We start from the raw sequence: 14,316 nt of genomic DNA, 5'->3' as shown, positions 1-14,316 counted from the left end.
TCCGAAGTGATTTAAATTGTGGAGGAGCTTATCGCCGTAAAACAGCTCCGAACTGAATTGAGAGAATTTGAGAATTTGAACTTGTATTGCTATTGCTGGAAAAAATATTCGATCCCTTACAACTGACACCCCCCTTACATATTTATACCGACCAATTTATTACTAAATTAATGCACCATTAATAAGACGCGATTTGCGCGGTCTAATTAATCCTCTTGAATGCATGAATCTTTGACCGGGACCGAGCTGCGAGCTGACCAGCACGAAGCATCTCCGCGCTCTCTTCCTTTCTTCGGGCCTGATGGGCCGATCGCTAATTCGCTCCTGGCCCAGTAGATGAGTCCGGCCTAGACCCTCTTGCCTATTGCCCGAGATGGCAGATCGTGGGTACAACACAGACGTTGACTGGACACTAGATAGTTGTTAACTACTTTACCATGTGGCGCTTACTAAACTGTAACAGCAGTGAAACCTAATAAGAACAAAAACGTGTTCGATTTTAATTTGGCGATCTCGTTGTATTAATATATAAAAAATTGCATGTTATATTATATGGTGACAATATTATATATATATCGGATAAACAAAGGTTGATCCGTGTATATATCCCAAGTGTTGATATATTGTATTATGTAAACAAAATGAAGATATTATTAACTCGTAAAAATGGTTTGTACCAACTCATGTCATGTGTTGCATGGATTGCTATGGTTCAGTCCATTAATTAATCCGTCGTAGACGATATATCATTGGCTGTTAAAATCTTCTCGCTGGCAGTAAAGTTCGACTTCACTTTCTTACAAGAGGTTAGAATACGGACCAGTGGACCAAACAAGAGAACAAATAAACAAAAAGTTATTTGATTAATTTCCAAAAAAATATCTATATATATTCTTTTGTCAGCATGATCAAATTGGAGGGGACCACGTGGCACTTGACAGGAACGCTCCAACGCCAAATAACCAAAAGATATCCAAAGCATAGCCAACAAGGAAGTCACCTTTGTGACTCACAAACTACACGTGGAGAGTATAGTGGAACTCGCACTCAAATGGTTTCGACTCGGACATATACAATATCTCATTTTCCTTTGTTTTTAAAACTTTCTTTTATTTTTGTTTTTCAAACTTTCTTGCAACTATAAAATGGGTCCATACCCTTAGCTAACAACAACCACATTCAGTCTCATTTCCATAAAAATTATAACTTCATTTCAAGTTTTGATTCATATCCTAAAATGGGTAATTTTTTTTTTTTTGTTTCTTGCAATGGTCACTAACAAATTGATATGTACGTCTACGTTTAATATAAAAACATTCACGAATATATACATGTTACTGATCTGTTATTCTTTCTGTTTTAATCTTATCTTCTCAGTTAGATTCGTTGAAGAGAATATTACTACAATGTTGGAGACAAAGATCATCTCAAACTCGGAGGTCTTATATGTCGGAGGAGACGAGGGAGATACGTCACCGGGGACAAAAGTTCTTCAAGATTTTCAGATCAACGAGGAAGGAGGAGGAGGACTGATAAGATCATGGGTTGATTCTATGAGAGCTTGTTCTCCTACTCGTCCCAAATCCTTCAACAGCCAAGCTTGTTGGATTGTAATGTCTTCTTACTTCCTCTGTTTTTTTTTTTGTCTTCTTCTCTTTGTTATATTATATTAAACGAGAGAATTACAAATTTGCAGAAGGAACATCCATCAGCTTTGAAGATGTTCGAAGAAATACTTCTTGAATCTGAAGGGAAGCAAATCGTTATGTTTCTTGATTATGATGGTACTCTCTCTCCCATTGTTGATGATCCCGATCGAGCTTTCATATCCAAGAAGGTAATTTGTGGAGCTTTTTTTTTTTGTTTTTAACATATTTTCTTGGTTAGCTAGGTAGATAAATCATATTGTGATTTTTTTTTCTTTTTATATATTTTACCATATCGTTAGAGTTAATTAAGCAAACGATTATGATACATTCGTACACATATAGTAGTCATATAGATATGTGTATAATATATAATTACAAGGTGTCATGTTGTGTGTTCAAAAAAAAAAAAGGTGTCATGTTATTTAGAAAAATATATAATATCACCAACCTTGGTGTTTAAAAAAGAAATTAAAAATCTATAATCATTAACCTAATTTAAGAAATGTTCAGGGTCATTAGTGCAATTAGCCTTTATTAAATAATCTTTGTGATTAAATTATTTTTTCCAGATGCGAAATACTGTGAGGAAACTTGCAGAGTGTTTTCCAACAGCCATAGTTAGTGGGAGATGCAGAGAGAAGGTACCATACATTTTTTAATTCCACTTTAATAATTTGATTAAAAAAAAAAACACATTTATTGAATTTTATTTATTTTATTTGGTTATGTATTAGGTTTCTAGTTTTGTGAAATTAACTGAGTTATACTATGCTGGAAGTCATGGCATGGACATCAAAGGACCAGAGCAAGGATCTAAGTACAAGAAGGTATAAATTCATAAATAAAACTATAGATTATAATTTTTCTATATATATATATATATATATATTTGTTTTTTTTTTTCTCATTTCTCAAAACAAAATCCAGGGAAATCAATCTCTTCTTTGTCAACCCGCTACTGAGTTCCTTCCGGTGATTAACGAGGTAATCACATTATATTATACCCATTAATCAATTATATATGGTATGTTAATTAAATTTATATATATATATATATAGCTATGTTTGTTAAATTTTTGTTTTCCTTATGTTTTCAGGTCTATGAAAAACTAGTCGATAAAACTAAATCAGTTACAGGAGCCAAAGTTGAGAACAACAAATTTTGTGCGTCAGTTCACTTTCGATGCGTAGAAGAAAATGTATGGATCATTTGCTTCTATTAGATTAGTTGCATAGTAATATTATTAATTTAAAATAATTAAGCAACTAATACATAAATTAACAGAAATGGAGTGACTTGGCCCATCAAGTTCGATCAGTGTTAAAGAACTACCCCAAGCTCATGCTTACCCAAGGAAGAAAAGTAATATTTTTGTGGAAAAAATAAATAATTTTAAGTAGTTAATATCTCAACTAAGATTTTGTTTTTCATCATGATTATTTACTTTTTTGGTCTGATATAATTTCAGGTCTTGGAGATTCGTCCAATCATTAAGTGGGATAAAGGCAAAGCACTCGAGTTTTTGTTAGAATCACTCGGTAAAACTTTACTCATGCCTACTTATTAATTTATTAACCATATCATGAAATGGTGGACTATATAGTGGTTTTAAAGTTTAAACGTCTAATGATTTTTCACTAATCGAAATTAACATTTATCATGTGTAGGTTATGATAATTGTACCGATGTTTTTCCTATATATATTGGAGATGATCGTACCGACGAAGATGCCTTTAAGGTATGTATATATTCTTATTTATATTCATAATATCTCGTTACAATTCATATATATAAATAGTTTAAATTAATGATTCCATAATTAACATTGTAACAGATACTGAGAGATAAAAGACAAGGCCTTGGAATTCTTGTATCCAAATACGCAAAGGAAACTAACGCTTCTTATTCTTTGCAAGAGCCAGATGAGGTCAGTTTTCTTACTCTAGACTCTAAACAACATTTGGTAAAAAGTATTTGGTATAATGTGGATCTTTTTTATTAATAACTTGTTTCTTATTCTTTTGGTTTAATAGGTTATGGTATTTTTAGAACGTTTGGTGGAATGGAAACAGTTAAGATGTGGGTCATGAAGAGTTTACTCCAAGTACAGGAGAATCTTTTTTTTTTGTTTACTATGTATTAATTATTAAGATTCTAACGTATCATGAGAACGAGAATGATTTTTTTTTTTTTTAAGATAACAAGAAGACAAATATAGAGGGGTTCTTGTTCCTTTCTTTTACAACCTTGGTTTTGAGACTACTAGTCCTTTGTTGCTATCAATGCATGATGTTCAAATCGTAAATTTATAATCTTATGGGGAAATATGTACGTTGTATTACTTCTCCGAAGTCCGAAACATGTTTGATATGTATTGATAGTAAGTAATCTTTATCTAATACTGTTACTCATGTTATATAATAAACTTTTACAGTCTTTTGGAGAAAAGTATACCCATACGCTCGATCCAATCTAATACTAAACAGTAAACATTACAAAAACAAAGATAGTATTAGTTTTTGAATGAATGTTGCGGACAAAATACACTAAGCTATATATTAACTGATATAAAAGATGATTTTATTCAAAAATAAATAATTAATAGTTAAATTTATAAAATGAGGTAATCATCCCAACCGTTTCAACCATTCAAACCCTTAGTTTATCTAAGTGCATCATTTTAAAACAAAGATAATAATTTAGATCATCTATAAATTAATTCAGAAGTGTATAATAAACCATCCGTATTACATTATATCTTTTACTTTTACAATACATTATATCTTTTTATATCTTTTACTCATAATTACCAAAACCATTTTTTAGATACTTTAAGAAAATGAAACTATCTTTAGTTTCGCGTATGATGCCGAACATTATATATCTTATTTTACGCAGACATGCTTGTGTAGTCCTATGTTAAGATAAAACATTAAAAATTACGATGTATATACTGTATAAACATCTATTTTGCATTTATTTGGTCCAATGATTATTATATTAGAAGAGGTGTTCGTGGTCATGTGGCACCGATAAATTACTATATCAATTATCTCCTTAAGGCAAATTTAGAGGATTTTGCTGGAAGAACTCACACTATGCACCCAAACTCTTAAGTTCTAAATCTCGGTATGCCCCCAACATTTCATACTTATTTCATATTCAGTCGCTTAGTTTTAGTGTTTTTTAGCTGTCATCACCTCTTTTGCTTTTCTAATAAGGGTTGTTCATAAATTCTGCTTTTCTATTCGAATTCTGACGCAAAAAAGAATTGATAGTCTATGTGATTGATCAGGTTGAGTACAATCTCATAAACTATATGAGCATGAGTTTATAAAAACTATTGTTTTTGATCAACAAATTTGGTCAAAAATTAATTAGATGGTAAGACGGTATCAACATTTTGGCATGCATGATCACTATATGAGATAGAATCATACTGACAACATGACATATGATGGGCGGGGCTTCAATGAATTATTTATATTCTTAATAAGTACAGTTAACTATAGTGAAACATTAAAATATTTTTTAGGTTTCATTAGTGGAGAAGTTAAGATCCTAATCATTATCTTCGAATGGAATCCTACACATATGTTGAAAATTTGAAATCCACGGACTAAATTTGGTCGTGGAGCACGTAAATGAGAGCAGCCGGGACACTAAAGAGATCTCATAAATATAGAGCCTTATTTATATGGTCTACATTCATTGTTAATGTTACTATATATATATATACAGTAAATTTTTGATTATTGTTTTATAGAGGATTATTGAATTGAAATACCAGCCATAGCTAAAGAATTTGTGTACGTTTACGCCCATTATGTTACAATAGTAGTCTAATATGACATTCTTTTAACAAATAACAATACAATATATTAAAAGGAGAAAACTAGATTGACCCAAATTAGGAGGTTAATTACTAAAATAACTTATAAAATATAAGGGTTAGATAAGTTATTTTTTGCCTAAAATACCCTTGTTTATTTTGTTAGGAAAAAAAATAAAGTCAAATTTATCCTTCCAGAATTTTTTTAAAAAAATCAAATTATTTTCAAAAGTCTGCCAGACTAGTTGTGACAGATTAGTTTGTGTATGACAGAATTGTTTTTGCACAACCGGTTTAACTTTTGTATGACAGACTTATTTTGGATGACAGATTTTTTAATTACAGTTATGATAGATTTATAATTGATGACAGATTTATTTTTTACGACAGACTTATTTATAAAGACACCACAGACTTTCACATTATATGATAGATTTGATATAATATCTGGCAGATTTATTTTCCACAGTTATTTCAGATTTATTTTCTTGTTTAAAAATTTATCGTAACATGACAGATTTTTTCACAGATAAATAATTACTAGGTTGACCTCTAGTGATAACAGATTTGTTTTAAGTTACGACAGATTTTTAAATTTAAACAAAATCTGTCGTTTGATAACAGATTTATAACATTTTAAAAATATTACTAAAATGACCTATATGAATATCATATGTTATGGCAGATTTGTTTAAGTTATGACAGTTTTTTTGTTTGCTTCCAAAAATCTGGTGTTTGATAACAGATTTATTAGCTGTAAAATGTAAATATATTGACAACAGATTTATTTTAAGTTATATTTTTTTCAGTCATATTTTTATTAATTATAGTTTTTATAAATCATATTATGAATGATACTTTTAAACTCATATATTTAAAGCATATTTTATACATTTTTATTTTCATAAATCATATTAAAAATTTAACATCATATTTTTAAATCCTATTTTTATATATTTATATTATATTTTCATAAAATTATTTTAATATTTTTATATACATTATTTTTAGTTATAATTTCATGCATTATATTTTTTATAAAACTTATTTAAACTATATCATCTTAAACTTCATATTTTTAAATCATATCTTTATACATAATATTTTTATAAACAAAATTTTGAACATTTTTTTATAAATTATATTTTAAATCATATTTTATTTTTATAAATTATATTAAAAATATAAACATCATATTTTTAAACATTTTTATTTTTCGTTAATCATATTTTTAAATCAAAATATCAAATACTATTATATTTTTTGGTTTTTCGTTTTTTTCCAAAAAAAAAATAAAAAAACAAAATTCTGGGTTTTTAGTCTTTTTACCTAAAATTTGTGTCATTCTAGTTATTGGATAGGATAGAGTGTTAGTCTAACAATTAATTGCCAAATTTGTGTCAAACTGGTATATTTTCACTATATTAAAACCTTTACAGGAAAAAAAAATACAACATATGGATGTAAATTTAGATGGTCATATTTAATTTCGATAGCATAGCACAACACAAACGAGTAGGATACATATATTTATTTATCCTTATTATGGACATGATTGGTGGGAGAATAAAATAAGTGAGAGTAANTTTTTTTTTTTTTTTTTGTCAAACAGTGAGAGTAATAAGACGAAATAGTGAATTTTGGAGTAGATACTTTATTCTACTCTTTCTTTAGAAACTATTTTACTCTGATATATTTTTATTTTTTTTAGCGTGAAACATGAGAATATAATATATACATTTCTTTTGATTGGTGAAATCATATGTTCACCGTTTCAATCGTTTAAAATCAAAAATGCCAAATTAAAGCAAACGATTGGAGACATATATAAGTTGTTCCAAACATGTAATTATAATTTTATTAGATAATATTGGGTTCTGGTTTAATGGATTATAGATTCATGACGATGATTACGAACCCCTATTATATATGAGAATTGAAAATCTGAATATATGTATAAACTAAACGTGGTGGATTATAAAGAAAAAGTAAATGTCGTACAATCATGTGACTAATGTAATCAAATTACAATACTCCATTGACTGGACCAACGCTTGGTGTTGCCATACTTGATTAGAAACCGAGCGGTTAATTTTCTTGGAGAAATTATAAGTGTGTAGACAGACAATCAGAGTCGACATAACATAAAACAAAATTATCAAAGGTAATTAGTTTTGATGTTCTTAAATACTGTCCTATTTTATTTAGCCGAAAGTTATATATCTTACAGCCCATTGTTAGCAGTTAATAATTTCGGATGCTATGTGGTTTGAAGTTAGAACAATATATAATTTTCTTAAGAAAAATATAAGAGTTAAAGTTACAGTCATAGAATGTGAATTCTTCTGCTATCATTATCCATCTAAGAGTTCATCCTAATTTTCTCTCTCAGGCACGATAACCGAAGCGCCTCTCTTTTCATCTCCTTCCGACGCCGGTAGAGCTCTGGCTCGCCGGCGTCGGGATCTCTCTATCCCTACGCTCGTTTTCTACCTCTTCTATCCCCTTAGGTTCTCTCTGCTTTCTTTTTTCCCCTTTTGTTCTGTCCTTTTGTGTCCCGACCAAACCTCTTCAACCACCCTAGATCTAGACGAAGGTTTGTCTTTGTACCGCTACAGCAAGATCTGGGTTTCGGCGAACCCCATCCTCACCTAATCTTGCCCAGCCTTACCGTCGACGGCCCAACAGTCCCTGTGTCTCTATCTTTCCCGATCCGGATCGTGTTTCGCCCCTGAAGCTCCCTTTCCCTCCACGGCTTCCGAGTTGATGGTTGGCAAGGAATCTTCCCGAGATGCGACTTACCTCCGCCTGTGGACTCCCGTATCTAAGATCTATCACAGTACGAGCTTGGTAGACCCATGGCAACTCCCCTGGCCATTCCCAAAGTCCTTTGGATCTCTGCGGATGAGCTCAGGACTTGCATTCGGATTGCAACAATCCCAAATAGTCTTACCCATCTTCCAATACCCCAGGTCTACTCTTTCTATCCCTATGATAACTATTAATCATTTCTTAGTTTCTTTGGTTGAACTCAATGTCCGAAGACTGCATCTGAGAATCCATTTAACTAGAATGATTAGTAGTAACATAGAATATGGGAGATCCCTGGCCTCTGCTCAAGTCGTGATTTCGTTTGTTAACTGGAAGAACCACAACCCGCTTATTCCTATGCTAACTAGCGTTTCTAGTTCTCAACATCATCCCTTCACCCGCACCATTTGGGTGTTATTATCAACCCACCATACCAAGCCTAATCCTTGGCTAGTCTTGGATCTTGTCCCACTTGTATGGTCTGATGTTAAAACCTTGAATTCTTATGGTCTTATGCCATGTTATTCCACTCTTGCATCCGACGATTTCAAGCAAATTTTCTTCAGCACCATCTTCACCACTCGGATTGTTTATTATCGAAGTTATGCCTGGTGTCACCAGTTTGCTCATGACCCTCCGCTTTGGATGTTAAAGCACTCTACCCTTGACCACCAAACCTTGGTCTACCGAATTCTTGCCAATGTGGTGCTCTTGGTAGTGCCCCTCGCTCCGGTGAGTGTACTGGCTATGGATTTGCTCTTAACGTCACTTTGTCTATCGACCGTGACTATCTTGTCATCCGCCGAGTTTCTCGAGGATGATTAATCGAACTACCGTGATCTCACATGTTTCAAGCCGCTCCTTAGTGACTGTTTCATAGCTCTCATGGACTCTAGCTTGATTTTATCTATCTACTATTTTGTGGCATTAGGGAATGCCCTTCTTTGTAACCTTTGTTTCAGTCTAAACTTTGAGATCTTTGAATCTCTCCCTTTGTATTTGCTTTGATTTATTGAATGAAAGCATCTTGTTGTCCCAAAAAAAAAAAAAAGTTACAGTCATAGAATATAAGAGTCAAGTAATTGAGTTACCTGCAAATCCGCTGACCAAAGAATTATTTGTTTAATCCACAAAGGCACAAATCATGCAAGAGATTATTTTCTTATTTAACTCACATAATCTTTTAGAATTTTATTTTATTTTTCAGTAAGTGTCATTTTCTTGTTTAAATGCTATCGCTATTTTTTTTATACAATAAAAACGTCATTTTTGTTACGCAAAGAACATAGATATCCAAAATTAACGAGTTATATACTTTTGGGAAAATTTATTATTATGTGAAAATAACCTAAACTATTGTCGACAAAATAATCTGAAAATGTATGTACTCGTAGTAAAAGAAAAAAAAATGATCTGTGCCTCTATGGGATGTTCCAAACTGTTTGGTAACATGTGGATGCATGTGACTCAGATGCCCAAATTATAGGGAGCAAAACATTGATCACCACTCCCTTTACTTGAATAATCATCTTCTCCTGACACGTCTGAAAGGTGGAATTTTTTACAAACATATATTATTTCCTGCAAAATCTAAATGTCTTTCTTTAGAGTGGATGGTCAATTTTTATCAAACACCAAAATAAAACAAAGTTTAAAGTAACAAAAAAGGTGTTGCCCAAAAGAAAAAAAAAAGTAACAAAAAAGGAAATTTTCTTTTTTAATAGGAACTTTGTAATGTGGTGTGAAAGAAAGTAGAGAAACACACAAACAAGAGGCTTAGGCGTGCATTCCAACCAACATACCATGTCGAATTATATGATGATAAAGAAAGGTTTGTATTTTATTTTTTAAAATCATTGGGTTTTATAAGCTAAAAAGTACCGTTCTATTCACCTTTGATTGATGAGATTGATTGATCAAAAGAATTATATATATACAGTTTGCAAGGAAAGGAACTATGCTCTAAGGACAAGTCCAATGGTGAGTTTTAAATTTGAGACTCTTATGTACTGTTTAGAATTTTTAATCAATATATAATGTATTGTTTATGAAATAAGAATAAGAGTTGCATCTTAAGTGTACTAAATAAGAGTTGCCTCTTGTTTTTTAATTCAATTTGATTTATTTTTTATCTCATTTATCATAAGAGTCCTCCCTAAATCCCCTTAAATCCCCCAATGGAGATACCGAGACAAATTATAGAAAAGAGACAAATTAAAACAAGGAACTATGCTCTAATATTGATACTCTTAATATTATTGATATTTTCAATATTATTGACATAAAATATATATTATTGATATTCTAAATATTTTCACTTATTTGTATAAACTGTTTTCCGACTATTACTCCAAAATGAAAAATTCATAGGACTGTCGAGACAGATCTATTCAATTCATCATTTTATCTTCTTCGAAATATATGTAATTAATTAAAAAGGTAACAATAATGTTATCATAATTAAGAATGTGTGCCCTAAATAAATAATTGGACATATTTGTTTCACTTTCTAGTGGAATATCTTTATACACAATTATTGTCTCGCCACTTTGGTTTCATGAAAATGACTACTCAACCTTTTCTTGGTAGATAGTGTAGTGGCTAAATTAATTGATTCTTTATACATTTTATTATTTAATTAAATTAAAAATCAAGTATATTCAAATAAATACTAGCTCACAAAAAATAGAAAAAATCATTGCATTTTGAAATATGCGGTGAAATTCAAAACTCCAAGGACCTTTCATTTTGGCTATCTGGAGAAATTGTTAGAAATATCATTTGTATATATTTTTTTTCGAATTTTTTTTTCTTTTACCATTTTTGTTTGTCTTCTTTTAAACAATTACAATATGTTAAATTCACATTAATTTTTTTTTTTTTTACGCATGCCCTAAAAATAATTTATAGTGTACTAGAAAGCTAATATGCGTAAAAAATAAAAATCCATGTTAGAATACCTGAACCTCGTGACCAGAAAGCTAATATGACCAGTACTACTCAAATCCAGGTGACAAGACTTACCTCCCTTTGGCCGACTTGGTTGGACATTATTTTTCTTTATAAGACTAAAAAATAACACCAACTTAGCTCAACTATATTCTCTTATACCAGAAAAGAGTAAAAACCAATAGCACTGAGAATCATCCCATCAACTTTTTGGATGTAACACTTGGTATCTGAAAAGTTTCATAAGTTGAAGTTTTACCTTTACATTGAGGCCCAACTATATAGATGAGCCCAAGTAAAGGAAGAGAAGTTCTTCTTTCTTCCTTCTGAGTTCTAAATATGAGAAGCAGTTTTGATTGACCATCTGGGGTAAACAGCCTAAATTTATATGTTATCTCCAAAACAAGGGTACATTCCACAAAAAAAAAAAAAAAAAACGATCTGTCTATTGTGTTCTCTTCTTGTTCTCGTTTTCTTTAGTCGCTCAACAATAATAGAGTAAAAATAAAGACATTAGCAAAAAAAAATGAACAATTGAACATTACATAGAAAGTATAAATTAAGTACGCACATTGTAACTCTAACGACACAATCATGTTATATAGATATATATATATAGAACCAATGTCAGTTCTTGAACTCACTCTCACAATTCTCCGACACAATCTCAACCTTCTTCCCATCTAATAATCCCTTAACCTTAACATCACAAGTCACCGCCACGTCCTTGTTCCGTTTGACCGGCCCTGCTTCATACTCAGCCTTCAGCTCCATCGTCAGTATCATAACCAATGGTTGTTTCGAGCCACGAGGTTGTACAGNTCTGTCTATTGTGTTCTCTTCTTGTTCTCGTTTTCTTTAGTCGCTCAACAATAATAGAGTAAAAATAAAGACATTAGCAAAAAAAAATGAACAATTGAACATTACATAGAAAGTATAAATTAAGTACGCACATTGTAACTCTAACGACACAATCATGTTATATAGATATATATATATAGAACCAATGTCAGTTCTTGAACTCACTCTCACAATTCTCCGACACAATCTCAACCTTCTTCCCATCTAATAATCCCTTAACCTTAACATCACAAGTCACCGCCACGTCCTTGTTCCGTTTGACCGGCCCTGCTTCATACTCAGCCTTCAGCTCCATCGTCAGTATCATAACCAATGGTTGTTTCGAGCCACGAGGTTGTACAGCTGCGTTCTTGGTCGACCCATCAAGCTTCACATTGACCTTGTCGGATCCAGATGCGGCCTGGGACAACCCCGGAAATTTCCCGCTTCCCAGCCTCTTGTTCTTGTACGTTAGGGAAACGACCCCGTTCTTTTTCATCACATAGCGTACCCCCATGTTAGACGTTGGATTCTCGGCTCTCAACATGACCTCGAAATTACTAGGTTTTGCAGTTAATCTCTCGACCGCAAAAAGAGGAAGAGTGGGGTTAAATGCGAAATGTAGAATGATAGTGATTGCACCGAGGATGAATCCGAAAACGACCAAGATGATGAAGAACCACATAAGACGTTTAGAGCACCCTTTTTTTTTGTTTTTCTCCGGGTTCTTGCGGCGTTTTTCAACGTATTTTGCGTGTTCCGGAGGAGGGGTCCAATAGACTTGATCTCTCGGGACTCTGACAACGTACGTCTCTAGCTCAGGGATTGTATCCGGAGGAGGAAGAGACGAAAGAGTTGTGGTTGGTAATGGAGAGAGATTAAGAGAATTATTACGCCAATGGTGTGATGGAGGATCTTGAGAGGGCATTGAAGGGAGGCTGGAGGTTGGACGGTGCCAGACGGAAGGAGGATCATCGGGTTTGTCATCATCGGATTCAGGGGCGGTGGCGGAAGGAGGAAGCCGTGGCCCCTCCATTGGAGAAAGGTGGGAGTTACGAGATGTGCGGTGGAGATTGGTCTAGAGGGAAGACGAAAGAGAGAGAATTAAGAGAGGATGCGAAAATTAGGGTTTGCATGGGAAAAGTAAGTGGTTGTTGTTGCATGACTCAAACTTTTGGTTGGTTTGGAGAGGATTTTGCTATTTAGGGTTAGCCAGCTCACCTTACTTTTCATTCTTCTGTTATTTTTCAAAACCACATTACAAAAATCAAATAATATAGTTTGATGATCAACGAAGACGTTATTAGTCTTTCTTTACCAGATATCGTTTTTAGAACTAACGTATGCATATAAAATGTATCCATATATAAAGCATATATATGAGTAAAAATTCGCAAATTTTTGCAGATATTTCTGTCTTTAAATTTGCCAACAAATACCACCATTTCAATTAATTATTCTATTAATGTTACGACTTACGAGAAATACCCTGATTAAAATACCATACCATAAAACAATTTTTTCTTTTATTCTAACAGCAAAACAAATTTATAGCGTAATTCGATCTGAAAATGTTTCCTAAGAGTTTATTAATCATTTAGACCCTCATCCATAATTTTTAAGACCCCTTCATAAACTCAGGATGTGCGTAATTTTAGAATTCTTATAATTTTGTTTTTACTTGAAATAAAATATTATAGTACTTTTGAGAATTTTCCTACCATCAAGCTAAAAAGATGCCACAAATTCTCTTTTTAGTTTTCGAAATTACAACCTAATAATATATATATATATATATATATATATTTATTTTAAAACAACACAAATTTCATTATGAAAGGGTTTTATCATATTTTGTATGTTTAGAAGTTTTCAAACTTTTGAGGTAGAACTAAAAAACATTTGTTTAATTTGGTGTGATATTTCTCCAGTCTCCTACAATTCTCTTGCAAGTTTCTAATTTCTTAGGAAGGTATCATTTAATGATTATTGGATGGATCGGACATGAATGTAATAAAAGTTTCAGAATATCAATCCGCAGCAACCGGCCATTCAAAATTATGGTGTGGTCCTTGTTGCTGTTTCTGTGACAATACTATCCAAAATTTATTTCTTTTCTTTTTCGAAGAAAAAAACAGCTGTACATGGAAAAGAAAAATATCAAGAAAAGCTTATCTCCATGACTTGATCATATGGTCTCCGATTTTTACATAATCGAATTTAAACAGCATAAA

General features: G+C 32.1%; 2 protein-coding genes across 2 annotated transcripts; one reads left to right on the top strand and one right to left on the bottom strand.

Moving 5' to 3' along the window:
- LOC104713662 (probable trehalose-phosphate phosphatase E) lies at nt 1,135-3,991 on the top strand. The gene is made up of 12 exons (XM_010430834.2): nt 1,135-1,241; nt 1,378-1,610; nt 1,697-1,837; nt 2,219-2,290; nt 2,384-2,476; nt 2,577-2,633; nt 2,747-2,848; nt 2,935-3,012; nt 3,119-3,188; nt 3,318-3,388; nt 3,485-3,577; nt 3,684-3,991. Exons 1-12 carry the CDS (start codon nt 1,238-1,240, stop codon nt 3,738-3,740), a joined length of 1,071 nt encoding a protein of 356 aa, XP_010429136.1. The 5' UTR covers nt 1,135-1,237; the 3' UTR covers nt 3,741-3,991.
- Nucleotides 12,084-13,192, bottom strand: LOC104713661. The gene has a single exon (XM_010430832.1). It carries the CDS (start codon nt 13,116-13,118, stop codon nt 12,252-12,254), a length of 867 nt encoding a protein of 288 aa, XP_010429134.1. The 5' UTR covers nt 13,119-13,192; the 3' UTR covers nt 12,084-12,251.

This window comes from Camelina sativa, chromosome 9 (assembly GCF_000633955.1).
Source record: "Camelina sativa cultivar DH55 chromosome 9, Cs, whole genome shotgun sequence".
Classification (NCBI taxonomy): domain Eukaryota; kingdom Viridiplantae; phylum Streptophyta; class Magnoliopsida; order Brassicales; family Brassicaceae; genus Camelina; species Camelina sativa.
This window is presented reverse-complemented; position numbering and strand designations above follow the sequence as displayed.

Coding starts and splice junctions, on each gene's coding strand:
- LOC104713662 (XM_010430834.2), top strand. Junction 1,838..2,218: donor GAGCTTTCATATCCAAGAAG/GTAATTTGTGGA, acceptor TATTTTTTCCAG/ATGCGAAATACTGTGAGGAA. Junction 2,849..2,934: donor TTCGATGCGTAGAAGAAAAT/GTATGGATCATT, acceptor ATAAATTAACAG/AAATGGAGTGACTTGGCCCA.
- LOC104713661 (XM_010430832.1), bottom strand. CDS start 13,118: ATGGAGGGGCCACGGCTTCCTCCTTCCGCCACCGCCCCTGAATCCGAT.